Source organism: Corvus moneduloides, chromosome 13 (genome assembly GCF_009650955.1).
Source record: "Corvus moneduloides isolate bCorMon1 chromosome 13, bCorMon1.pri, whole genome shotgun sequence".
NCBI classification, from domain to species: Eukaryota; Metazoa; Chordata; class Aves; order Passeriformes; family Corvidae; genus Corvus; species Corvus moneduloides.
The window spans coordinates 6,543,067-6,567,648 of record NC_045488.1 but is presented as its reverse complement, the minus strand read 5'-3'; the positions used below and the strand labels follow the sequence as shown (position 1 = coordinate 6,567,648).

The 24,582-nt window shown below is 43.1% G+C and overlaps 1 protein-coding gene across 6 annotated transcripts in view; it reads left to right on the top strand.

Moving 5' to 3' along the window:
- AKAP13 (A-kinase anchoring protein 13) overlaps positions 1–24,582 on the top strand; it is a 205,971-nt gene that overhangs the window by 41,591 nt on the left and 139,798 nt on the right. For all 6 annotated transcript variants that reach the window (XM_032122281.1, XM_032122282.1, XM_032122284.1 and 3 more), the window contains exons 3-4: positions 6,728–6,824; positions 13,382–13,426. In XM_032122281.1, coding sequence (XP_031978172.1) covers positions 13,394–13,426 — 33 coding nt within the window. In that variant the 5' untranslated portion in view covers positions 6,728–6,824; positions 13,382–13,393. The remainder of the gene's footprint in view (positions 1–6,727; positions 6,825–13,381; positions 13,427–24,582) is intronic.

Sequence of the window (24,582 nt, the reverse complement as noted above, 5' to 3'; positions counted from 1 at the left end):
AAGCCTTGGGCAAGTTGTGTCATTTTCTGTCTCTTTGTGTCCCCTCCCAGCATTTCTCGGTTTAATATGGGGGCAGAGGGATTCTTGCTGCATCCGTGGTGCTCAGCACAGAGGGACCTTGGGCTTGGCAGGAGCTGCAGTGGGAGACAAGAATATAGATTTGCTCTTTGTCTTTTATACCAAGATACCTCCTTAACATGGAGGAGAAAGCCTTGTATCAATTAATGTGTCAGTGCACGTTACATGCTGGTGTTTGGTTTCAACATGTACACGTTCCCTCCTTTGTCACAAGACTTCTAGGTACAGTAAAAATTTATTTATTTATTTTATTGATTGTTTTTGTAAACTCCGTGGAAATGAAGAAGAAAATCAATTTTGTACATGGGGAAAGTCAGATTAAACAAGTGAATTGTTCAGGCTTCATGGCTGGAGCAGGAATGCTTTGAACTAATGGTGAGTTTGATTTCCTTCTGTGGTGATGGAGTTCAATTACCTTATTTAGCTCAATTTTAGATATGGGAACTGAGAAACAGGCCACATTGACTGGGACAGTTTTGAACAATGGAAGCATGTGGATTGTTTCATAACCTTGATGTCATGGCCTTGCTTTGAGCAGGGTGATAGACTAGACGACCCTTCAAAGTACCTGAATTTTTCACGTGAATCTTGTTTCAAATCACTCTGCCTTCTCTCAGGGTCCATATACTGTTCTTGGGGCGACATGTCGCCTCCCCAGGAAATGTCTAGCATGTCCTGTCACAACCTGTACCCAGTATTTCTAAGAAAATAGGCCCGTTCTGTTAAGTGGGAAACTGTGGCTAAGTGGCATTTTCCTGTGCCTTTGAGGCATTGTGTTGGTAGCTCTTGATGATGGCCCTGCTGAAGTAGTCCTTCACTGTGCTTCCTCTGTTTCCTGGTCTTCTGGAGGGGTTTTTTTTGAGCTTTGCTCCATTCTAGCAAAAAGGCACAACTCACTGAGACTGTCACCTGAATGTCATGGTAGAGGAGAAGCGAAGGAGAAGAACCTGTTGCAGAATTAAAAGAGTTTTTTAAAGAAGAGTGTTTTAGAAGTGTCTGAGGACTTCAGATGTTACTGCAACTTGCTGCTGTTTGCTTTGTTTTTTAGCTAATCACTCTGATACAGGTTCCCAGTAAGAAGGAGAGTGGTGGTCTTGCCATGGTGGTTTGGTGAAGTGCTAATCCCTTGCACAGATTTTTAAACTGTCCACAAGTTAAGTTTTAATATCTCTCACAGACAGTGAGCTGTGATGGTCTTGTGGAAACAGTTTGAAGTCCTTATCTCAATCCTGATGTGGTTTAACAAGGCTGTCTGAAAAGAAGCAGTTTCTGTTTAGGATGAACGTGGTGACAGGCTGCAGTTTAAAGAAGATCAAATTTCTGGACCAAGTCCTGCTTTTATTAGTAAAAACTAATGGGTAACAAAAATATTATTATTCTTTCCAGTTTTTCTTTTCTTCAGTTTTGAAGGCTGAGACCTTGTATACCTTTGAAGAGCACTTGTGCAGGACCATGCTCTCAGAGGTGAGGGCTTTTTCACTGCTTGCAGAGTCCCCATGGCACCTCCTGGAGAAACAGGTTGCTGTGTGTTATTGCCCAAGAGGTGTTTATGACCCCAGGTTGCTGTCAAAAGGCAAGGGAGAGAACCATAAAGCATCACTGGTCTCTCTGTTCTGCTGCTTTGTTGTGATTGCTGGTAGAATTAAAAAACTCCAAACTTCTTTCAGTTCTGTGCAGATCTCCAAGTTCTAGAGAGAAAAATTGTGTCTGTCCAGGGCTAGAGTGAGCAGGGAAGTGCTCTTGGTTTGTTGCTGCCTTGCTTCCCTTTTACTCCAACATGGTACTATTTCTGTTTACAAGTTCAAGGCGACGCTGTCAAAAGAGTTTGGGTTTCAAAAGTTAACTTTGTGTATATGAAAGAATTTTTGTCTCCCACCTCTTAGTAATCAGGATTGATGGGACTGCAGTTAACATCTTAATATTATTGCTTGCTCTGCAGTGTGTACAGACATGTGAAATATGGATATGTTTTACTTTCTATTGTTTTAAAATTCTTGGCTTTTCTTCATCCAGTATGCCAAGTCAGATGCTGCTTTCTAAACAAAACCCATCATTTACTTTCAGTGGAATGTTGTGTGTGTGTCAAAATGTGATGAGCTGCAATCTACCCTCCACTCTTTATAGTACAAATGTAGCTTGATGCAATGGCTAGAGGATCATGCTGCACTTACACTTGTCCAAAGCAATGCAGATTTTAGGCAAATAATATTTTGATCTTCCATGTATATAGGATCATAGAATTGTATAGCTTGGAAAAGACCTTTAAGGTCATCAAGTCCCACCATTAGCCAGCTCTGCCAAGACCACCACTGAACCATGTCCCTAAGTGCCACTTCTACACATCTTTTAAATGTCTCCAGGAATGGTGACTCCACCAATTCCTTGGGCAGATGTTCCAGTGCTTGACCACCCTTCGGTGAAGAAATTTTTCCTCACGTGCAGTCTAAGCCTCCCCTGGCACAACTTGAAGCAGTTTCCTCTTGTCCTGTCAGCTGTTACATTGGAGAAGAGGCTGATCCCCACCTGGCCCATCGATCCAGCCTTTCCTGATCCCTCTGCTGAGCCTTCCTCCAGCAGATCAGTACTTGGTGTCGTTTGCAAACAGACTGACAGTGCCCTTGATCCCCTCGTCCAGTTAAAGGTGTTAAACAGGACTGGCCCCAGTACTGAGCCCTGGGCAACACCAGGTGGGACTGGCTGCCGACTGGATTTCTCCATTCACCACCACGCTCTGGACCCAGCAATCCAGACAGTTTTTAACCCAGTGAGCAGCAGAATCATACACCCATCCAAGCCATGAGCAGCCAGTTTCCCCAGGAGAATGCTGTGAAACAAGGTGTCAAAGGCTTTCCTAAAGTCTCGGCAGACAACATCTGTGCCCTTTCCTTCATCTGCTAAACGGGTCACCTTGTCATAGAAGGAGATCAGGTTAGTCAAGCAGGACCTGCCTTTCCTAAACCCAGGCTGTCTGGGTGTGATCCTCTGGTTGTCCAAGGAGTGTGTCCAGATTCCCTTCTCTAAGGAATTAGGAAACACAGTTCTGACCATGGGCCAAACTTCTGGAAAGATCTTGTGAGCCAGTCTCTCCTGGGAGATGCGATGGAAGCAGGAAAAGGATGTCCTGTAACGAGAGTATCATGGTATATGAGTATAGGCTGTGTATTCAGAGCAAAAGATGACAGCAGCATGCAGTTGTACACCCAGCAATTTGGGAGATGAGGAGGAGAAGCAAGGTTTCCCTTGACAGCATTTGATATGAAATTGTGAGGAGGTTTTATAGCAGGCAACAGATAAAGCTCAGAAAAAACCCAGAGATTTGTTTGGGTGCTGGAGACTGGCTGTACATGGGTGTCTTGTCTATGAAAAGGTTCCAGCTGTATCAAATAATCCCAAATAATTAGCCATCCATCTCCCAGACCATTAGTGCCCTCATCTTGATGCTGCTTTTTGAATTTGTTGAAAGCTTTGAGATGGCAATTACAACCAGATGGTGAGAGAACTTGTTGGACGTGTCAAAGCGCTCAGATGGCAGAGCAACAAAACATGAAATGCTTCTCAGAAAAATAAAATAGGTTTGGGTTCAGGGAAAAAAGGAAAAATTTGAGGAGTGATTTCCTCTGTGCCGGGCACTGGGGAGTGTTTGGGAAGGGTGGGAGTTTGCTGGGGAGGACTCAGCAAGATAACTGGAAACTCTGAGGTCCACATGTTGGGGCTCTACCAAGCACGTTTAAGAGTCCCAACTGATTCATCCCAAATAGATTTTCAACACAGAATAATTTCATTTTTGCCTGTGTTATTCACTGCCATTCATTTAATTTAGAAATGTAACGAGAGTACCTTTTGATGTTTTACTCCTCTGCCTCTAGAGGATGTATCAGATGCAGATCACCTCTAAGCCATTGGGCTTTTTTGGAAAAAGGACTCATCTCTTACAGCAATTGCTTATATAATCCACAGGGCCAGTTAGGTTGTCTTCTTAAAATTGTAAATAGCTGTAACACTGTCCTTAATTTTTGTTTTCCTCTCTCTTCATTAAGAGTGTTTCAGTAATTCTTCAGTGGCCTGGGTAATTTCTGCTTTAGCTCTCTCAGTGTGGAGATAGCAAGACCATGAACAGTCTGCTATCAAACAATCCCATCCTAGCAAAAGAGATGGGGTTTCCCCCCTGTTTTTATTAAACCCAAGCAAGACAGGTTATGTAAAGGCAAGTGTCAAAAGGACTCTTCTTTACATTCTAATGTGGTATCATGACTATGGGCCCTTTTAGGAAGAAATTATCCAGAGGTTGTTTGAAATATTGGCAGAGCAGTGTAGAAACCAAGTTGCTTTTTATAAAGCTGTTGTATGTTATTATCTTCTTGTGATAATACTGGGTAGTTTTTTATTTGTAAAGCAGTGTGAGCTCACCCATGAAACATGATTTTTAAACCCATCTTTCTAAGAGTCAGAAAACAGGAGCTATGTCAGTGTTCATCTACACTTGGGAATGATTTCTCAGTAAAGGAGGAGGAGGAGAAATCCCCATGGGGAAATCCTTCTGAAATGGGTGTGCTTAGGCATGCGGGAGTTGTCCTGTAACAGTTTCATGGCAAACAGGAATCAGGTCTTTGGGGTATTAGTACTTCAATGTGGATGACCTTACTCATTGTGCAGGCTCCTTACATACAGAATTAAAGCGTATCTCCAGGACTTTTTAATGTTACTTGCCTCTTCGTCTAGCAATCTAAAAATTCCCACAGAATAAAACCAGACAAAAAACTGTGAGGAAGAATTTTATGATCCATGTTAGTTTTTCATTGCTAGGCCAGTTTATTTTCTCCAGTTGCTAATACTTTCCAGGTCCTGAGCATCCAAGTGAGCTTTCCATACACACACCCTCATTCCTTAGTGGATATGAGGAAAAACCTGCAGTGATTCACAGCATACTCTCTATCTACCCTAGCAGTGTTAGCCATACCTACAGTCCTTGTTGGTTCAAAGGGATAGCAGCAAACCCTGCTTTCTCTGCCAAAATATACAAATAAGGTATTAAAAGCCAAGTTACCAGTGTCTCATAAATGAATGAAACTGTATTGTTGTTGTATGTGCCTTGGAAAGAGCTGTTCCTTGGAGATCAACACAGGATGGCAAATAGCTAATCATTGCTTTATCAAACAGTAACCATCTTGTAAATTGAGGTCCTGAAAGTAATGCTACAAAAATGCCAGAGGAAAGTTCCAGTCTGCTTGTTTGTGACTGCGAGGGTGGTTTTTACTGGTTAATGAATCCAGAGAGTGTTTGTGTGCTCTTAACTGGGGTTTAAGACTTCAGGTAATTCCACTTTCAGCTCCAGCAGTTTGGCATAAGAGTGTAATTCAGAAATGTGTGACATGGCAATGAAGGAATTCATACACAATCCTGATACTTTAAGAGGAATAAGAGGATGAAATTTTTTCTGTTTTTCCAGTTTGGTCTAAGTATATATATTTGTAGTAAAACACAGTACCTTGTAGTACCATGCAAATACTCTGCCCATTTCTCATCAGAATGGATAAAAGAGACTTTTAGCTGTTAATCTGAAGAAAAAACATTGTGTAAAATTGACATTGAGATGTTCAGGTGATGCTGTTCTTGTGTAGATGGAGCGAGATTTGTTGTGCAGTGCCTCACCTTCCAGTGCAGTACGTTCTCCAGCTAATTCACACAGTACAATTGTTTTCCCAGCTGGTAACTCGTTTTGCCATTGTTACTTCTGTGCTTGTAATTGCACTTTGAGGTCTGCAGGTTGGCTCAGGCTATGAGATTCCCAGATTATGGATGTTTTCCCAACAGGGAGAGTGCAGGGGCAGAGTCTCTCTCTGGTAGAACAAGAGGAGGCAGTTGGTTGTCGCACTTGTGTTCGGTGGTGTGTGTGTAGCCACAACCTTTCCTGGTGTGGTAACCAAATGATGGCCTGAGATACCTTGATAACTTTGATTTAGCTAATAAAATCTCCCACACAGCATTTAATAAACTATAGCCCAACCTTGGCTTTTTCACCTTTCAACATTTGATTCACTTTAGCTCCTCTTTCCAGGTGTGCTTTGGAGACTATCCCTATAGATGAATCTGCTGAGCGGATTTTGCCCCAGAGCAGGAAGTCAGCCTGTGGAAAAGTGCAGGCAATGCAGAAGGGTTTGGCAGAGACATCCTGGTAGATTTGGGCTTCGTCTGCTGGTCACCATCTGCCATCATCTACCTTTGTCCCTGTTAAAACACCTTGGTGGGAGGGAGTCCACAAAGAGTTCGATGAAGTCTCTCTGAGAGGGGCTGTGTTGATGGATGCAAAGGACTTAAGGCCAGCTTAGTTGTTTGGAATATGGTGCTGGACAGCAGATCAGCTTTGGGGATAAACCAAATAGCAGGACAGCAGTAAATACAACTCAGCAGCGCAGTTATTCTTAGGTGGTGCCAGATGCCCTTGTGTGTCTATAAATAGCCCTGTCCATAATGTGGCCATCGTCCTGTGTGTGCTCCTGGAACCACATGGGACTGCTGCGGGAAGCAAGGGAGAGGATGGTTTCCATCCCCCTTGGTGAAGGTGTAGCAGTGCCAGTTTGGGTGTTAGGACTGCTCTCAGCCATGCTGACCCTTGCACCTGGTGACTCCTTCTTCTTCTTCCTTCTTCCAGGAGCTGAGTGTCGTGACCTGCCCTACTACCCCCTGCTTGGTGTGGGAACGACCTGAAGAACATCTTGGAGCCACCTCTACTGCTTCATGCAGTTAAAGTAAGGTTAAATGTTTTGGCAGCTCTTTCAGGTATACATGAAGATTGAGGTGAGGGGTTTCGGAGAATGGGTTTGCCCATTGTCAAGCTGATTGTCAGCCTTAGCCTTGACAGGAGGAGGAGATGCTGATAGCAAAGCAAATACAGTGATATAAACAAATTCAACAAGTTATTTTGCCATAAAATACAGTCTCTTTGTGGTGGAAGTAGAAAAGGGGTATGTGGTGTTGCCTCCTGTATCAACCACATGCCATGGTATAAAATAGCACTTAACACTTAAAACATCAGCTGTTTTCCCCTAATATTTTAAGATACAGCTTTCATGTCCCTGGGGCAGGCATATGGTTACAGCCCCAGGATTTCCACAGGAGCTGGCCGGGATCAGAGCTGAGGTGCCTCCCGGTCACCACAACGGCTGTCGGTCTGTCTGCCCCGGAGCAGTCATGTTGCTGAGGCTTCTGGGTTTGTTTTTCAGCTAACACCAGTTTCTTGGTGTGGTGAACCAGATCACAGGATGGATCTGACCTAAAAGCGAGTACATGGTTATTGCAATACTGACAGGAGCTGTTTTGACTCACGGAGTTACACCGTTTCTCTCCAAAAAGGCTCGAGTGTGTAAAAACTGTTAGCCTGAAGCAAAGAAACTGCCAGAGTCTTGCCTGGAAATGGGTGCTTGCCATGTGTGAGCTCTGTCAAGGGAGGGAGGGAGGGAAACCACGGCAAGCTGCCTCTTTTCTCTTCCCACTGTCCCTAACCTGTTTACCTTCTGCAGTGCCTCATATTTTCCATGGTTTTGCCTACAACACCAGGACTTTAACAAGACTGAGTCCAAATCATTTGGTGTTACTGAGCTGTGGCAACAGCTGGGTGGATTAATCATAAACTGTTGTTACTTGTAGAGAGACAAGTATGTTATTGTAATTTATTTGGGTTTTCCTTTTTTCAGTGTAGTTGAGTAGGGGAATTATACCTATTTTCAGACCTTGAGAAAGAAATGAAGTCCTTTCCTTGGCAAGATTATGAATGGAACCTGCTTTATCAGGAATGAGTAAGCGGCTTGCTGAGAGCTGGCCTCCAAGTTCATCGTATTTAAAGGAGGAATGCACGACACCAGCTGCACAGATGCAGTATGTGGCTTGATTTGTCATAGTGTTTCTTAACTTTCTGCTAATTTTGGGAGCATGGTGAGTTGCAGCAAGCAGTGCTTACTGCTGAGGAACATGCCAGACCCTTTCTGGGGTGACCAAGGGGGATGACTTTTTGCACACAGCCACAGCACCGAAATTTCTGGGGCGGTCTAGCACAGGCAGCAAGAGCTTCTCACCTGAAGACCTGCCTGGGAACCAGCCTCTGCCTCACATCTGATTTCTGGGTGTGCCTCCTCTGAAGGATCTGGGAAAAAAAAAAGGGCTAATTTGGAGTTCAGGAGCAGCATTCTCATACCCTTTCCTTTTTCTGCCTGCTGGTCTAGTATTTCCATAATTGTGCTTATAGTGGCAACCATTTCATTCATAAAGTGGTTACTACTTAATGAACTTCATGTTAATGAGCTCTGTAACATTTAAAATAGCTGCATAACTTGAAAAAAAGAAAAAAGCCATCAGCAATGAAGGGACGGATTTCCACTCCCCGAGCTTAATCCTGTGTTATAACATAATTGTGGAGAGTTGCCTGGCTGGGAACAGCTGCACAGCGTGGGCTCTCGCTTCTGCAGAGCTCCTTGTCCCCGAGCTGGGGTAATAAATGATTTACTGGGGAGGCTGGGACCTGTGAGCACTTAACCCATTCTATTCCTGAGGGACCAGCCTGAAAGGCCACTTTGTAAAGGCAGTGGAAAGAAACAATTTCGGGCGTCTGCAAAATGTGGGGTTTTGCGTATGAGCGAGCTGCAGAAAGGCTCAGGTGCAAAAGGTGCGGTAGTGGAACTGAGCACAAACCGTGCTTACTTGGATTTTCACTATTTGATGCTTTAATTTATTTAAAAATGGGGCTTGAATATATGTTCTCTCTTTTCTGGCCTAGGGATGTAATACTTTCTGTTGCTTGGGGTTTTACTTCCTCTGGGATATTCCCTGGATGCAGTGCAAATACAGTGTCCTGGGAGCAGAGCTCTTGTTTTTCTCGCTGGGAATACCACACCAAGTGACTCCATCGTTGCAATTGCTGCGTGAATGATGTACATTTTCTGAGCCTGTTGTGCCTCAGAAAGGATGTTTCAGCAAAATGAGCATGTTCTCTCTCTCACTGCCTAAAGTATATGTTTAGAGAAGAACATTTTTCCCATAATTTTTTGAGTTGAAAGAGAGGAGCAATTACGAAGAAATAATTCGTAATTTTGCAGTGTGAGATGTGGTCAGGCTGTGCCACAGAGAGTGAGGTTAGCACAGGTACTCGTGTAGGAAACCTAAGTGTACTAGTTTGAAAACAAACCAGTGGGAGATTGCAAGTCAGAGTTATAATTTAATAGGAAAATTAAAATAAATGTAATAGTGCAAGAACAGTGACAGAGTCAGGATACAACCTGACAGCCTGTTAGTCAGGGTGGTGGTAGCAGTCCAGATGAAGCGGTCCTGTTGAAGGGTCTGGTCTTCACCTGAAGGTCCAGTGGTAGCTCTTGTCCTCTGGGAATCCAGTAAGGGCTGCTTGTGCTGTTCCAAACCCCAGATTAGATCCAGGTGGGAACACTTGGCTCCTCCCCCTGGGTGGAGCATCTCACAATGGGCTGATGTAATTCTATGAGTCACGTGGTGGGTCCTTGATTGCCCACAGAGATAACACCTGGAGGGAGTTATCAAGGATGAGTCATGGGAGGAGATAACAAGCAGTGCCCCACCCACTTTAACAGCTTGTGAAGATGATAAGAGCATGCATACTGTTGGTTGCATCTTGCATTGTAACCTCGGTCAATAAGTTTCTGATGAAATTTTCCTCTTCTGGAGTAAAGCGTGAGTGAGCCTTTTCCTGAGTAAGTCTGTGGTGCCTGGGGCCACAGTGGCAGCATTTGCAAAACAGAGGCTAAATGGAAAAGTGATTCTGATGTATTCTTCAGAGAAGAAAAGCACATTAAAATGTTGAGCACTGAAGCTACTTAGACCAAAATGCAAGTGGAAACATATCTTGCATCTTGGTCTTGATGCCATTTTTTTCCAACCTCTGGCTAGAACTCTCTGTTCAATTAAGGTTGGTGCATGCCTTTTTTTAAAATATGCAGTGGGTTTGTAAATGGTAGGAAATATTTAATATTTTAATATCTGTGCATGTTGCTTTGGGTGTCTTGGGTTGTTTTCTACTGCAAGCCTGTGTTTTTGGGAAGTACAAGTGCTGTGGTTTGGGAAGCACAGAGAGAAGCAGGGTCTTAACTGCTCAGCTCCAGGGCTTGGGGATGTTGTTTCTTTTACTGAAACCATCATTACTCGGCATTAGTCCAGGTTTTCCTGAGAATCCATTCAGTATTCCGGGAAAATCCAGTCTGGGTTTTCCTTAGAATCCATTCAGTACTCCGGGAAAAATCCAGTCCGGGTTTTCCTTAGAATCCATTCTGTACTCCGGGAAAAATCCACTCCGGGTTTTCCTTAGAATCCATTCAGTACTCCGGGAAAAATCCAGTCCGGGTTTTTCTTGGAATCCATTCCGTACTCCGAAAAAAATCCAGTCCGGGTTGTCCCGAGAATCTATTCCGTATTCTGGGGAAATGCCAGTCTGGGTTTTCCTTAGAATCCATTCAGTACTCCGGGAAAAATCCAGTCCGGGTTTTCCATAGAATCCATTCAGTACTCTGGGAAAAATCCACTTCGGGTTTTCCTTAGAATCCATTCAGTACTCCGGGAAAAATCCAGTCCGGGTTTTCTCCGGAATCCATTCCGTGTTCCGGGGAAATGCCAGTCCGGGTTTTCTCCGGAATCCATTCCGTACTCCGGGGAAAGGCCAGTCCGGGTTTTCCATAGAATCCATTCCGTACTCCGGGGAAATGCCAGTCCGGGTTTTCTCCGGAATCCATTCCGTGTTCCAGGGAAATGCCAGTCCGGGTTTTCTCCGGAATCCATTCCGTACTCCGGGGATTGGCCAGTCCGGCTTTTGCCCCGTGCCGCATTGTGTGCTGCCACGCGGTTTCCCGTGGCGGGCGGGAGCTGGGCAGGGGAGGGGGATTTGTATTTACCTGTTCTTGTGCGTTTGGCTTTCTGGGCAGTTCATGTGCAGTCCAGGTCTCACAGGAGGGCCAGTTGTTCTCACTGCCTTCTTCTGTATCTGATACAGCGAGTTCTTCCTGCCCAAAAATGTAGGAATGGCTCTCCAGGGCTCAGAGCAGCCATTGGCTTGGAAACTGTGTTCCTCCAATAATAGCAGAAAACAAAGTTTAGCCTCTTGTCTCTTGTTTTGTTGTTTGTTTTTTTTTTTTTTCCTCCTCATTTTTAAACTTGAAGTAGTCCAACTTACTGACTATATTAGGGTCCCTATGAATCTTGGTTTGGTTATGACCAGTATGATCTGCCTTTTGTTTTTCCTCTTCTTACTGGATTAAAGGTTTTTAAATTTTTTCAGAGGCTGCTCCCTGCCTGGCCATTGGTTGGAGAAATCCACTTGTCTAGAAACCTAAATTAGTCCTTTGCTGATGCAGAGTAGTCATTCAGGCTTATCTGTCACTCAGATTTTCTCCTATGTTTTTGCCAAAGAACTTCCTAACAAGATGAAATAAAATATCTTCCAAACCTGCCTGGCTCCTTGCAAACTAAGTTTGCATCCTAGAAAAATTGGAATGACATGTGCATTATGAACCAAGGAATCACTTTAAGTGACTGATGTAAGGGCCATCTAGTAAGATAAGAGGGGGGAAAAAATCTTCCTGCAGGAAGTATTCCTATGATTTTTTGACAAGACCAAGTGTTCAGCAGTGTCGCCTTATTTCGCTGCTGCTGTGCACTTCTCTTCCCAAAAAAACCCCAACAAAAACTGTCATGGGTTTGAATTCACAGGGAATTGGTCTATTGCAACGAGAAATCCTAAAAATCTGTGTGTGAAGTGAGCTTAAAAGGTTGGGGTTTTTTTCAAGGATGGTTTGATTTCCATAAGGTACAATAAATGCTCTTGTCAGGGTAATGTTTTTGTGCTCCTGTTCAGGACACCCAGGTTTAGAACAGGAGAGAGAGGCTCAGGTAGGTCATGAGGGTGATTGGCAGGGTTTGTGCATTTTTTGGTTTTGCTTCTATTTTCTCTTTTCTTTTTGAACTCTCAGTAGGACTGGCATTACCAGGAGCATGTTGTGTAGGGCACAAGTGAGGATTATTTGTAGAGCTGTTCTTGGAGCTCACCTGGCCAAATGGCAGCTAGTGCTACTAATCCTCTCTTTTTTTGAGTAAATCGGGCTTTGTAAAAGCTGAAAATACAGTGAAAACTATCAGGCATAACCATTTTGAGGTGTTCTTTTACAAAGGGGAATCTTAAGGCTGAAAATAGGTATGAATTGGATTAGATTTAAAATGCTTGAAAAATACTTGTCAGTCCACTGGCTGCCTCAGAGGACCTTTTGCAGAGGGGCTGTTTTGATGCACAAGCTTGGCAGGTCGCTCTGGTATTTTAAAGCAACTGGCACAAAAACGTTTTGTAAAATAAGGAGAGCATGTGAGGGAGCAAGGATAGCTGGAATCAGCTAAGAGAACTTAGGCTGTGGTTTAATTTCTGTCTCACTCAAGGCAAACTGTGGGATTTGGAAAGGAAAAAAGTATGAACAGGATCCTGCGTTTTTTGTGTGAAAAGCAGAGTGGTATTTCATCTATTTTAAAAAGGGCTTGAAGTATTTGCAGAGCATTACCAGTTCTGCAGACATGAGTAACAGCAGAAATTCCATTTTTAATTGTTTTGCATTCCTTCATCTTAGGATCCTGGATCTCTTAATACACACATTAAATGAAAACTTAGAGCTTTTGTTTAGAGTGAATATTTTCTGCTGGAATGGAGGAACTAATGCGAGAGAAATTCTGGTTCAACTGATTTAAAGCTCAGTATAAGAAACTTTCACCAGGTTATAGAGAAATTCCAGGGACAGACCTGAAAGAGGAAAGATTCTTGACTAAAACGGCTTTTGCAGAATGACTAATGGTAGATTTTGATTATGAAAAATGCTAGTGCAGAACCATGAGCATCATATATTCTGGCAGTTTTTCCTTCAGAAAATTTTTTGATTTTCTGTATTGTTTTGAAATGTTTTCTTTAACAAATAACCCAGCAAAAGGGGTAAAAAATGACACCAAATTACCTTGGACAAGGTAGTAGTTGGATTTCTTGAGCAGCAGAGAGAAGTACAAATGTTTGTAAATGATTTTTTCATGGGGGGAGTGGGGAATTGGTGGAAGGATTTCAATTAAGGATTGATAATTGTTATAAAAAGCAGATATGAAGTGAGGATTGCTAGGAGGAAAGATGAACTGAGATGGACACAAAGGGGAAGAGAAAAAGTGATTATTGAAAAAAGGAGTGTGTGGGTGCTAAAGCAACTTAAAAAGAAGTACCTAAAATTTTATGAAAAATAACTTAAACTTGCTTTTTCTTTTTTTTTTTTTTCAGTGTTCTGAGGTCATGAAACTTAATCCACAGCAAGCTCCGTTGTATGTGAGTACAAATTGAAACACTTTTTTGCCTCTCCTACTGTTCACACAAAACACTTCCCATCAGCTTTTTGGAGATGCTGCTGCTTTTCTCCTTGCTCCCTAAGGAGTTTATTTGTATTAATTCAATTGCAAATGCTCAGTGGTAGTGCTCTCAGGTAAGTCACAGAGCTCCTCTGGCTTTCCAGCAGACTGTTTTAAGTGAGTTTTGAGGCACATAAAGCTGTCTCTGTGCAGGTATCCCTCACTTTTATTTTTCCTCCCCAAAGCGTGCTGGAGTGCGTGGCTGTGCTTGTGTGACTTGATGTGTTGAGAGGTGGTGAGAAGAAATAGCTTGTGTGGAAAACAGGGCATTCCAGTGTGCAGGGCTTGCCCACTGTGATAATATTTTTGTGTTTGGAGTTTTAAACGTGGCAGGGAGGACCTGGAGGCAGCGAAGGGCTCGGCTGCAGCGGGAGATGGTTTACGTCAGCCTCTCAAAGCTCGTAACCTCCACGGCTCCATTAATAAGGAACAAGCTTCCCCTGGCTCTTGAATAGCAGCTTTGTTGCAGAACATGGGGACTGTCAAATTAGACCTGGATGTGTGGGGGTGTGTGAGCGTGTGTTAAATCTGTGCCAAAGCTGCCAGCCAGGTTTGTAACTGTTTGCTTTCCACATTGCCTTGCCATGCTCCGAGCAGGCTGAGCTCACGGTCCTGCCCACAGACCTCGCCAACGAGGGCAGAGCTGGATGTGAGGATGGAAAATTGGAAGGGAAAATTGCTTGCAAATGTGGCTTTTAAGGGGAAGGAAGGAGAAACATTCAGGACTGGTGATAGACCTGTATCTTGGAGAGTGTTGCATGTTGTAAATAATGGATCATATTGACCTTTAATGCCATGGAGGCTTTAAATTTTGCCTACCTTTAATTACCAACTAGAAGTTTGCATTGGAATTTATTCTGTACTCACTGTCCTAAGTCTGTGCTTGAAGCAAGATTAAAACACTACATAGTGTGACCTGATTTTGTGAGAGTAGCTTTCTAGGGGTACAGCCTATCCTGAATTTTGAAACGAATTGATGCCTGAATTTTGTTAAATTTCAAGCCTACTGAATGTACACTGACTTTGAAGAAACTTAATTTAAACTTAGGACACATTAAGAGAGAATGGAACTTCTGTGCAAATACATGATGGAATTGCTACAGTAGAAACACATGAATGATGGAATGCAGAATAAAATTATCCTTATGTCATTTGAACAGTGTGTGACTTAGCTAATCTGGAGTCTTTGTTTTCTCAGTCTTATCTACTGAATTAGTTTATTTTCCCACTGTTTTATTGAATATGTAATACTGAAGTGGCACACTTAGAAGTCCTCATCCCCACGTGATAGAGAACTGGACTGAGGTCAAATATAGCCTGGTGTAAAATAATGATTATATGGCACTCAGTGTAGTGTTTCTTTGCAATGCAAATGAGTTACATTATTAATACATCAGTGACTTCCTTTTCTCTCCCTCTCCCCTGGCCAGGTCTACACAAATCAGCTCCCTTTCAAAACAAACAAATTGTGGTAGCTTAAGGAAATTTGAAAGGTCAAGATTTAGTCTTTCTGTTTGCTCTCAGTCTAAATGCTTTGTACATTTTCAGATCAGTTTTGTTTTCCATGTGTTGCTAATTGACAGCTCATCTGAGGGTGGTTAGGTGCCAGCAGAACACAAAGAAAAGGGTATCTTCCTGGTATTTTTATTTTTCTGAAGGCAGACACAGCAGTCTTGTGGCCTGGCCGTTGGGAGGCAAATAACAAACCTCACCACATTCCTCCTGCAAAGGGATGGCAACTCTATTTTTCACACACAGGCTCCTAGATCTCGTTTTCAGGTAACTAAGAACAGTATCCTGTGAATTACTCCATAAGGAATTTCATTTCTCTAAATGACTGGAAACAACAGGCAATACTGACATGCCAGAGGATTCCCCTGTCTTTGTCTACTCTCAGGAAAATATGCTTCTCCCACACTTGACCCTTTTGTTTTTGACACCTCTGCATCCTTGACACTCTTCCTCTTTTAAGCTAATATCTTAGAGTAAGGATTATGCAATTTTGTTTGTTATTTTACTAAATCTGCCATGAGTTTCATCCTGAGAGATCCATTAGATAGTTGTTTTCATCAGCAGCATTACTGAACTCCTTTTAGGAGGAGAAAGGATAAAATACGCTCCAGGTCTCTAACTGGCTTCCAGGAACTGAACTGGAGACGTCATTTTTTACTATCTGATAATTACCAGGTTGCCCAGATTAGCACTTCATAATTAAGAAGAGGGGTTTGGGAACCTGAGATGTCCAGTGTACTTGGGGCCAAAGTTTTTTTGGGTGATGGAAGAGATGGTACTTCCACGTACACACCAATAGAGGGATGAAGATTCTTGTATTACTCAAATCAGTGTGCATAAAAGGAAGGAAGACCACATGCTGTGTCCTTCTTGGTACTTTCTTTTGGCTGCTTGGAGTTCTATTTACCTCTTCTGTAAAAATCATCTGTCCCACCTCTGCAGAGCTTGTGACCACTGAGAGGTCCCGGAGACTAATGGCCCTTGTAAGTGTGAAGATTAAGAAATAAGCTGGAAAACACATCCTATAATAATGAGTATTGTGTTTTTGTGATTCAGTGTCTAATTTAAGCCTTGCCTGATTGTTCTCTTGTTGATGAGGTTGCCAGGAACTGGAGCTCAGCATTGCTGCAGGTTTGGGCTGGGACAGCTGCTCAGCCTTTGCTCTGCAAACAGCTGGCTCCTGTCCCCCAGGAGCCAGGTCCCCCATCACGTGTGTCACCCAGAGCTGTTGTTACTTCCACTAACGAGCTGTTTAAGGAGCTCTCCTGGCCCCGGAGCTGGGAGCTGCTCACAGCAGCGCAGTCATGGGGCAGAGGAGCTGGTGCCAGGAGAGATAGGGCAGGGAAGCGTTCCCCAGTTTAGCTCGGGTGCGATAGCGCGATGCTGGTGCTCACATGGGCTGGAGGGCAAGCAGCTCCCCCACCCCTACCACTGTCAGCATGGAATTGCATTTAGAAAGGGTGGTGGGACTTAGCAGAGCCTGTGGCTGAATGTTGTGGGGTGAATTTGAAATAAAAATGTTCAAACCCGCTTCCTTAAGATGTATTCATTTCTTCAGCTGCAAAAAAAAAGTCCATGTGGCTTAGCAGTCCTGTGGTTATCTGCCTCAGACTGCAGTTGGGAACATCTTTATTGATGTACAGACACTGGATTAAATCCAAGACTAACTTTACTCACATCCCTCTTGTATTTCAGTGCTGTCCTGTTGACAAGAGAATTCTTATCGGGCACAGTGTAGTGGATGAAGGACAGTATTTCAAACCTTATTTGTGGTCTGCCTGGGACTTGTGCTCTGCAAGCCCAGGGTCTCAAAGCTGAAGGACCAAGCTGTTCTGTTTGCTGGCAGGGCTGGGGTGGAACAGGAGGATGGGAGGTGGGAAGTAATGAACTTCAGTTTTGTTTGTTTTTCTTAAGTGCTTGCAATGACCTCACTGGTCATCATCTTTTTATAGAAGTTGTAGCTCCCTATCACCAAAAGTCAAAATTTTTTTTGTAAGGTACTTCCTAGCTCTTGTCACTGATGTATTGGGCTATCCAGATCACCTAGGAGCAGGGATAAAAAAAGGATTAACAATGCTTTAAACAATGGAGGTTTATTATTAGGTGACCTTTTTATTGTGATTCATTAACTTTCTGTTTATAGATGAAATTGTTTACGTTAGTCAGATTCAACTCCACTGTTTGCAGCATCCATGGGAGAGCGCTTTGCAAATTTGAAGTGTTGATTTTTTTAGAAACATTATCATTAATTGAAAGTTCAGCAGATTATTCAGCAGGAGATTTAATTACAAAAGGATCAAGGCTTGCAAGCCGTGTCCTTATTTCTACCCAAACTTTAATAAATATTGACCACACTTGGAGGAATGATCAAAGTCATGTCTTCAGCTGCATAGAGTGCCTTAAAAATCTCCCTTCAAAAGTGATGTGCATGGCTTCTGATTTCAGCCACTGCTGGCTGTGGGGTCTTTGTAGAATTATTGATCATTTTTGTAATCCAGTCGCATCTCCTACATCTCTGAAATCAATGTTGGTTTGGGGTTTTTTTTTAAGAAAAAATGACCTGAGAGCAGTATTGAGTATGAATGTTTTGGAAAAGCACTGGGGTGACATGCAGGGAGTGCGTTGGGAAACATTAAGCTCATCTACTCTTGATTGCAACCGAGGTTACAACCTTAGATCTGCCTTTAAGACAGGAATGGTTTTTCATGGTGATAATGATCAGTGGGTGTGAAATGGAAAAGATTAGCAGCTGGAGAAGCATGATGTATTGCTGCAAACTTTTTTCCTTTTTCCTTTTAGATTAAAAGGAACAAACTTCTTTTAAATCGCAGCACTCCTCCTCTGCATGGTTTGTCTAAGGTGTGCCCATGTTACTTGGAGTGACAAACCCAAATGTGTCATAACTGGTGATTGCATGAGAGGGCAAACACTTAATTGATAAAAATGCTGCCATTGACTTTGGTCTTTAATCAGGTCTGTGGATGGAGTCTCTTGTCTAAACTGCCACTTAGGAGCTGTGTAACCTGCAGAGTTTCTCAAGGAGACTTTTTGATAGAGATGAGAGCTCCCACTTCCTAGGCAAAACGTCATGCAACTTAACGAAGTATGAACTTCAAAAGCCTCAAAAAGAATGCATTGACCCTCTCTTAATATAACCTGAGTTTGGGTACAGTAGGTCCTCTTCTGTTAATGAATGAACTACTCCTGTAAATTTCCCAGTGTGTCCTGCTTTAATCTGAAATGGAAGAAAAGGATGATGCTTGTAATATTTTCCTCCCCACTTCTATATTCATATAGAATGATGCCCTGCTGAAGTGCACTGTGTATTCCTGAGAAAAACAATTGTAATACCCTCTGATGTTCATGTTTTAATAACACCCCCACCCCACCTTTTGAGTTAATGTTAAAGGATTGAAGAAAAAGATTCACAATACAGAATTTGGAGACTTGTGGCAGCAGTGTCTGTCTCAAGTGCTGTGGCTCCCCGTGTCCCTGAGTGCAGTGAGGTCTTGTACCTGTGTGTGCCTCACATCCAACTTCTTACCGTGGCTGAAATCATCTCAGGTGTCACTTGTGTGTGCTCTGTTGTGTGCTGGACAATTAATGTTCTTCAGAAATCTCTACCAAGGGGACAAAAGGACAAAATTAAATACCTTTATAGTTCTACAGTAAGATGCTGTCATGAGGTTGGCAGCTGTGGTTAAGTTACTTTTCTACTAAAGCAGTATTTATTTGCTTAGTGGCATCTATGGTGACAAAGGCCATTGAGATGCCTGAGTATCTGAGGTCAGTCCAGCAGAAAAAGTAGAACATACCATACATACTTTTGATGTGGGAATTTCTCACGAAAGTGACTGTACAGAAGCCCTGTCTTTGTTTCTCTCAAGGTCCTTAGGCAAAAGGACAGCCAGCCTTGATGTTTAGTTCAGCTCTGTGGTGAGAGGATGTGATAAACCTCTTGTCTTTTATTTGTTGGGTACTTGATTTCTTCTTAATGACAAACTAGTTTTCTGCCCCACCTTCAAGATGTCTTTGAATAATGAATGAGTGAAAGCCTCTAAATACCTTTTACAAATAAAATATTTGCTTGCATTGCTTGTGGAAGAACCTGCTGCTTGCTTGGTTTTAAGAAAGTCAGCTGGGGCGCCTGAATAAACTGTTGTTTTTTTTTTTTGAGAGGAGCATATTACAGCTTGTCTGGCTCTGCTAATTCTCCAGGCAAAATACTTTCCCCACTAAACTGTGCTTGACCTCATCTTTTAAGTTTTTGTCGCTCACATCTTTGATTTAGATTCTTTTCATCCTCCACTTCCCAAACTCCAGTCTACATCATGCTCTCCCTTCTGTGGAAATGGGTGTCTGGCAGCTGCCACCTGAGCTCAGCACCATCCCCTGGCAAGCTCCCTGCTGCTTCTGGGTTCTGTCATACCCTCAGTGCAGACTTTTGCAGTCTGGTTATTACAAGGCTGGTTGCTTGGCTTGCTCCTCTTAATAGAGGCATTCTCTAGCTCATGAGGTCTGTGTGATGTTAGCATAGGGCTGTTTGTGAAATGGTCACTTTTCCACATTTACTGAAGGCAACTTTGCTTGGAGAAGTCGGACGAGGCTGCCAGACCATCATCAGCATCTTCCTCCAGGATAAGCTGTTGCTTAAATTGCAGCTCAGATGCCTTTCCTCAACCCCTCTTCGATATTGTCTGAAACTAAAAGTGCTGGATTTGGGTTCAAAGCCATCCTCCTTTCATTATCTATTTGAACTTTTCTTCTGTGATCCTGTTTTGTGGGTGTGAAAGTGCTGGTAAACAATAAACAGTCTGGCTTGAAGTCTGGAGCACTTCTCTGAAATTCTGCCCTTAACTCGCCACTACTTTGCAGCATTACGTGTGAACTTTAATATGACTTGCAGAAGATGCCAGAGCTGGTACAGCTGGTAGGGGTGGGAAAGCACAGACAATGATCTGCTTTTGGGAAGCTGTTAGATTGCTTCCTCCTGTTTTCTGAAACTGCAGAAGGAATCCTTATGTTAACACACTAAGAGTTACATTAAAATCGGGTGAAATAATGTACATGTATTGGGCTCAGCGTTTGGGATTCATGATTTCTTGTGGTAGCTGGTGAGCAGGGAGTGCCTGGACAGACACTAAGAGATGGTGTCCCATCCCCAGCATCACTGACAGCGTTGCCTCCTCTCCTGTCAGGAGGAATAAGCAATGGTGATCTGCACTTGGGTTTAAGAGAATGAAAATACTCTACAGCTACTTTTCCACTGTGGGATGTATTCTTGCAGAGAATTCAGAAATATTCTTATGTTACTTTTAGAATGACCAAACACGTTTCCCATGTCATTCCTCAGGGTACGTGTCCCTGCTGTATTTCCTGTTACAAAGTGCTGGCAGTCATTTTGTTCGGCTAGAGGCACTTCTGACAGCACAGCTGATATGAGAGCTGTGCTCACGAAGACGTTGATTTCATGAAGCCAAAATTTCACACAGCCTCTCAAATCCCCTGCACTCAGCCTGCAGTGCTCCCCCTTGCTTCCAAAGGCTGTTCTAGATGTAGTCTCCCTGCAAGTGCTCATCCTCTGCCTGGCTCAGTAAAACAATTCCATATCGTGCTAAAGTAGAAAATAACTGTGAATCACTGTAGCTCGATGCTGTGCAGTGCCATCAAGTGGCAGTTCTGTCTCAGGACGCATTTTCAGGGTTGCCTGTGTTTGTATTGATGTTTCAAAGTGTTTCTTTTAAACATTAGAAAAGTTTCACCTGTCTGCAGTTGTTGGGTGGGTTGCTTCTTCTTAATGGTTTCTGTTCTCTAATGGCAAAAATGTCACTTTAAAAAGTGCCTCAGTCATTGCAGTAGCTCTAAGCACTGTAGCTGTGAAAAATTTAAAGACTGGCAAGGATATTTTGCATCTGGCAGGAAAATGAGTGCTCTGGAACACACTGAGCTCTGTCTCTGAAGGTTCTGCTGTACTGTAGAGGAGGCTGAAGTACCAGGAAAAAGCCATCCTTCGGCTCTCTTCTGCTTTTGGCTCTTAGTGTTCAAACCTGATTTTTTTTTTTGGTTTTCTTTAAGACACTTCAAGGCTATTTGTGAAAATACTTCAGTGGTAGGAGATTGCTTCTAATAATATGTCATCATATGTACTTTATCTTCCAGGAATTGTGACTGTCTCCATCTCTCTGGTGCCAAGAGAGTAGCTGGATTTCTCTTAGTCACTGCACACATTCAGACTGCCTGCTCTTGCTCCTAAGCACTGCAATTTTGTTGTTATTGCTAGATGGGCAATTAGTAGGAAATACTATCAATCACTCAAGCAGCTGGTTATAAAATTACCTGGTTTGGTTCTCGTAAATGTAATGAAGAACAGAAGAGGCTTTAGGATGAGGCCAGAGCAGGACATTCACATCAATTTGGGTGTGTTTTCTAGGAACTGATTGAAATAGTTTCCAGAATTTCAGAAAAAAGCCTAAAAGTAAGATCAGTACTTGTTGTGGAAACTGGATGGTACTGGAGAGGACATTCTGCAGCAAAGAAGTTTCCCCTTGTCTTTTGCCTTGTCTTCATGTTTATTGCAACATTGCATGGAGACTTGCATGATTTAAAGGTTAACCCCAATGTGGCACTGCTTTTGTGTACCTCCACACCTCCTCTTGCTCTGTACCAGAGCTGTACAGGGCTTGTGGTGAAAGGGGCTTGGGGTTACTGTCACTACTTGCTCATTCAGATAGTACAGGCCAGAAGGTGCGCAGTTCTCTAAGTGGATAGCCTGGCTAACACTAAACTGCCTGAATAAATGAAAATTAAATCAATATTTTCTTTACTATACTGCCAAATTCACCAAAACAGTGAAGTTCCCATTGCAGTTTTTCTCTGGATGTTTACATTTAATACAAAAGGGTGAACGGCACTTTTCTTATCCTTCCTGTTTTTCTCCTTGATTTTGCTGCTAATTTTACTATTAATTTTATCATGTTTTCCTTTGTGCTAAAAATTTTCAGAAGTGACCTTGGCTGTTTGGTTTTGTGAGGGCTGTCTGTGTGCAGCACAGGCTGGCGCCGAGCTGATGCACTGTGCATGCTCCGAGCGAGTGCTGCAGAACACATGGAGCCCTATGCTAAGGCAGGGATGCAGCTAAATGAGCTATTAGCAGCCCAATCTAATAACCTGCCTGGCTCTGGGTAGCAGAGTGGCATGTCAGGAAGATCTCTGCATGAAGATAAATCATGTGTCTCTTTCAGCACTGATGAGATCCTGTTGCTTTGATGGATTTCTGCTGGCAGTCTGTAGAGATCTCCTTTGAGCTGCATGGATTGATATGTGTGTAATAGTTATAATAGCATCTTGACACTCAGTAAAGACTCATCTTTGAGATGATTGATTTGGAGACTGACAGGGACATGCTCTGTCAAAGGATGTGGGGCACTAATAAAGGATTTCTTGAAGCATACCCACTTTCACAGGAGTTTGTGCTGCTCTCACTGGTTCAGAGTAGGAAATCCACCCCTTGCTCTTCTCAAACCTTTTATCTCTTTGCAAACAAATCCTGCTGCAGAAGTAGACACCTGGACTGGCTGGGGTCGTGGTTGTGGCTGTGAGCTGGTGTTAATAAGTCAGCCCTAACAATGTTGGCTCTGCAGACAGGCAAGTTGAGGGTGTTCATGACGTTTTTTAGCACAGGTCACACTCAGGATGGATCCATGAGAGCCAGCTTGGACCTGGAGGCAACAGCTCAGGGCTATCTATCATAAATGTCCTTGTTTTCCCACAAATTCTTTCTGCCCGAAGAGTCTTGAATAAATGGTATTTTGACTCTGCATCCCTACTTGTGTCAACATTTTATCCATCAATGTACCAAGCTAATCTTATTTTTGGACCAAATTCTTTTTCACGTTTGAGGGAAGAAAGTAGTGGAGAGAAGAAAAGTTATTTTGTCTCTGTGTCAGTGTTTCAGTCATGGCTTTGTGGCTAGCATTGGAAGAGGAGATGACTTGGCTCAGTGCAGTGTTAATGAAATATGGAAGGTATCACCTCGATTTGCTCTGTGGGCTGGCAGAAAAATGCGTGCCATCATTCTGCTCTTTTGGTGGCCTGCGGGCAAGACAGAATGGTCTGTGATTGTATTTTCCAAAGAATGAGAGAGTGCTTTGCAAAATCTGGGTTTCTCATCACAGAGGTGCTCAGTATCTGTGCTGTTAACCTGAAACCTTTCACTGGTAGAAATAATAGTACTGCTGTTAATTTAAAAAGGAAATAAGGTTAGGTCTGGAGATCGATTTTTTTTTTTTTTTTAATTTATTTATTTTATTTAAACCACAGGAGTCATTCTTGTTTTCTTCTTTTGTGTGGGTGGGTTGATTTTTTTTTTTAATTAGGAAAACTTCTCTGCTTCATGCTTTAAGATCAAGGAGTTTGAAGTCATTGACTATGAAAAAGGACACAATCTGCCCCAAAACTTGGCAGCTTGCCATTCTATTTATTTCTGGAGTCTTTCCCTGAAGGTTTTATCTGCAGGAGTTTGCAACACTCCACCCCAACGACATCCATCTTTCTCCACGCTCCTGACCCAGGTCACTGCCTTTATCATGGGGGATATCTCCTGGCGAGGAGGGATTTCTAGAGCTGCACATGTTCAGGCAGATTTCACAGCCCTACCTTTGTTCCTGGGGCCTGGAGTTCTGCGGAATAAACTCTGTTTGATGTGTTTTTTTTTTTACCCCCCACTAAGTGCTCCTCTCAGTCAATCCATAGTGGTGAAATTGAGGATGTCTGTAATGATTGCTGTTATCTCACTGTAGCAGATACCTCTGACCTCCTCCCATGGTCCATCCCTTTTCTATCCATGTGCTGGGAGCTTGCAGGCTAAATGGCCACATCTGGGAAAGGGGATGGATGTTTCAGGCTGCAGCACTGGGATCCACTGACAAACTCACCCCGTGCCAGGGCAGAGATGGAAGGGGGCTCAGCTGGATGTTTTGGAGGTAGGACCCATCCCCAGATTCTGCCCCTTAAGGGTGAGCTGTTCATCTGTTAACCTGGGAATAGCAACCTGGAAGAGTTCGTTGGATATAGGTTATTTTCTTGCCATGGAAGAAGAGCATCCTGTGGTTTTCTGAGCCAGCAGTGATAGTGCTGTGTCACAGCTGACTGGCTGGAAGACTTACTCAGACCTGGAAAAACTGGAATCTAAGCCTTTCTCAATCAAAAGGGTTATTCCAGGAGATGAGAGCACTGTCATGTTTGCTCTAAAAATAGTTGCCCAAACCCCCACTTCCTTTTGCAATCAGGAGCCTGTGTGGCTGCAGCTGGTTTTGTTCTGCATGGAGATGTCCATGTGTCCTTTCCAGATGTCGTTCTCTGGGGGCTTAAGCACAAGTTTGCACCAACCCAAAGTAACCTTAGATGGGAGGGATCTTCCAGGGTACTCAGCTGAGATATGGGAACTGTCTGGGAGCAAAAGTTTAGTTGCTGATCTTGTTGTGTACTGCCAGAGGTAGATAGTAATGGGTCAATGAGCATCTAAACAATCATATTGTCCTTTTTTCCTTAGTTGATGAATTCTGT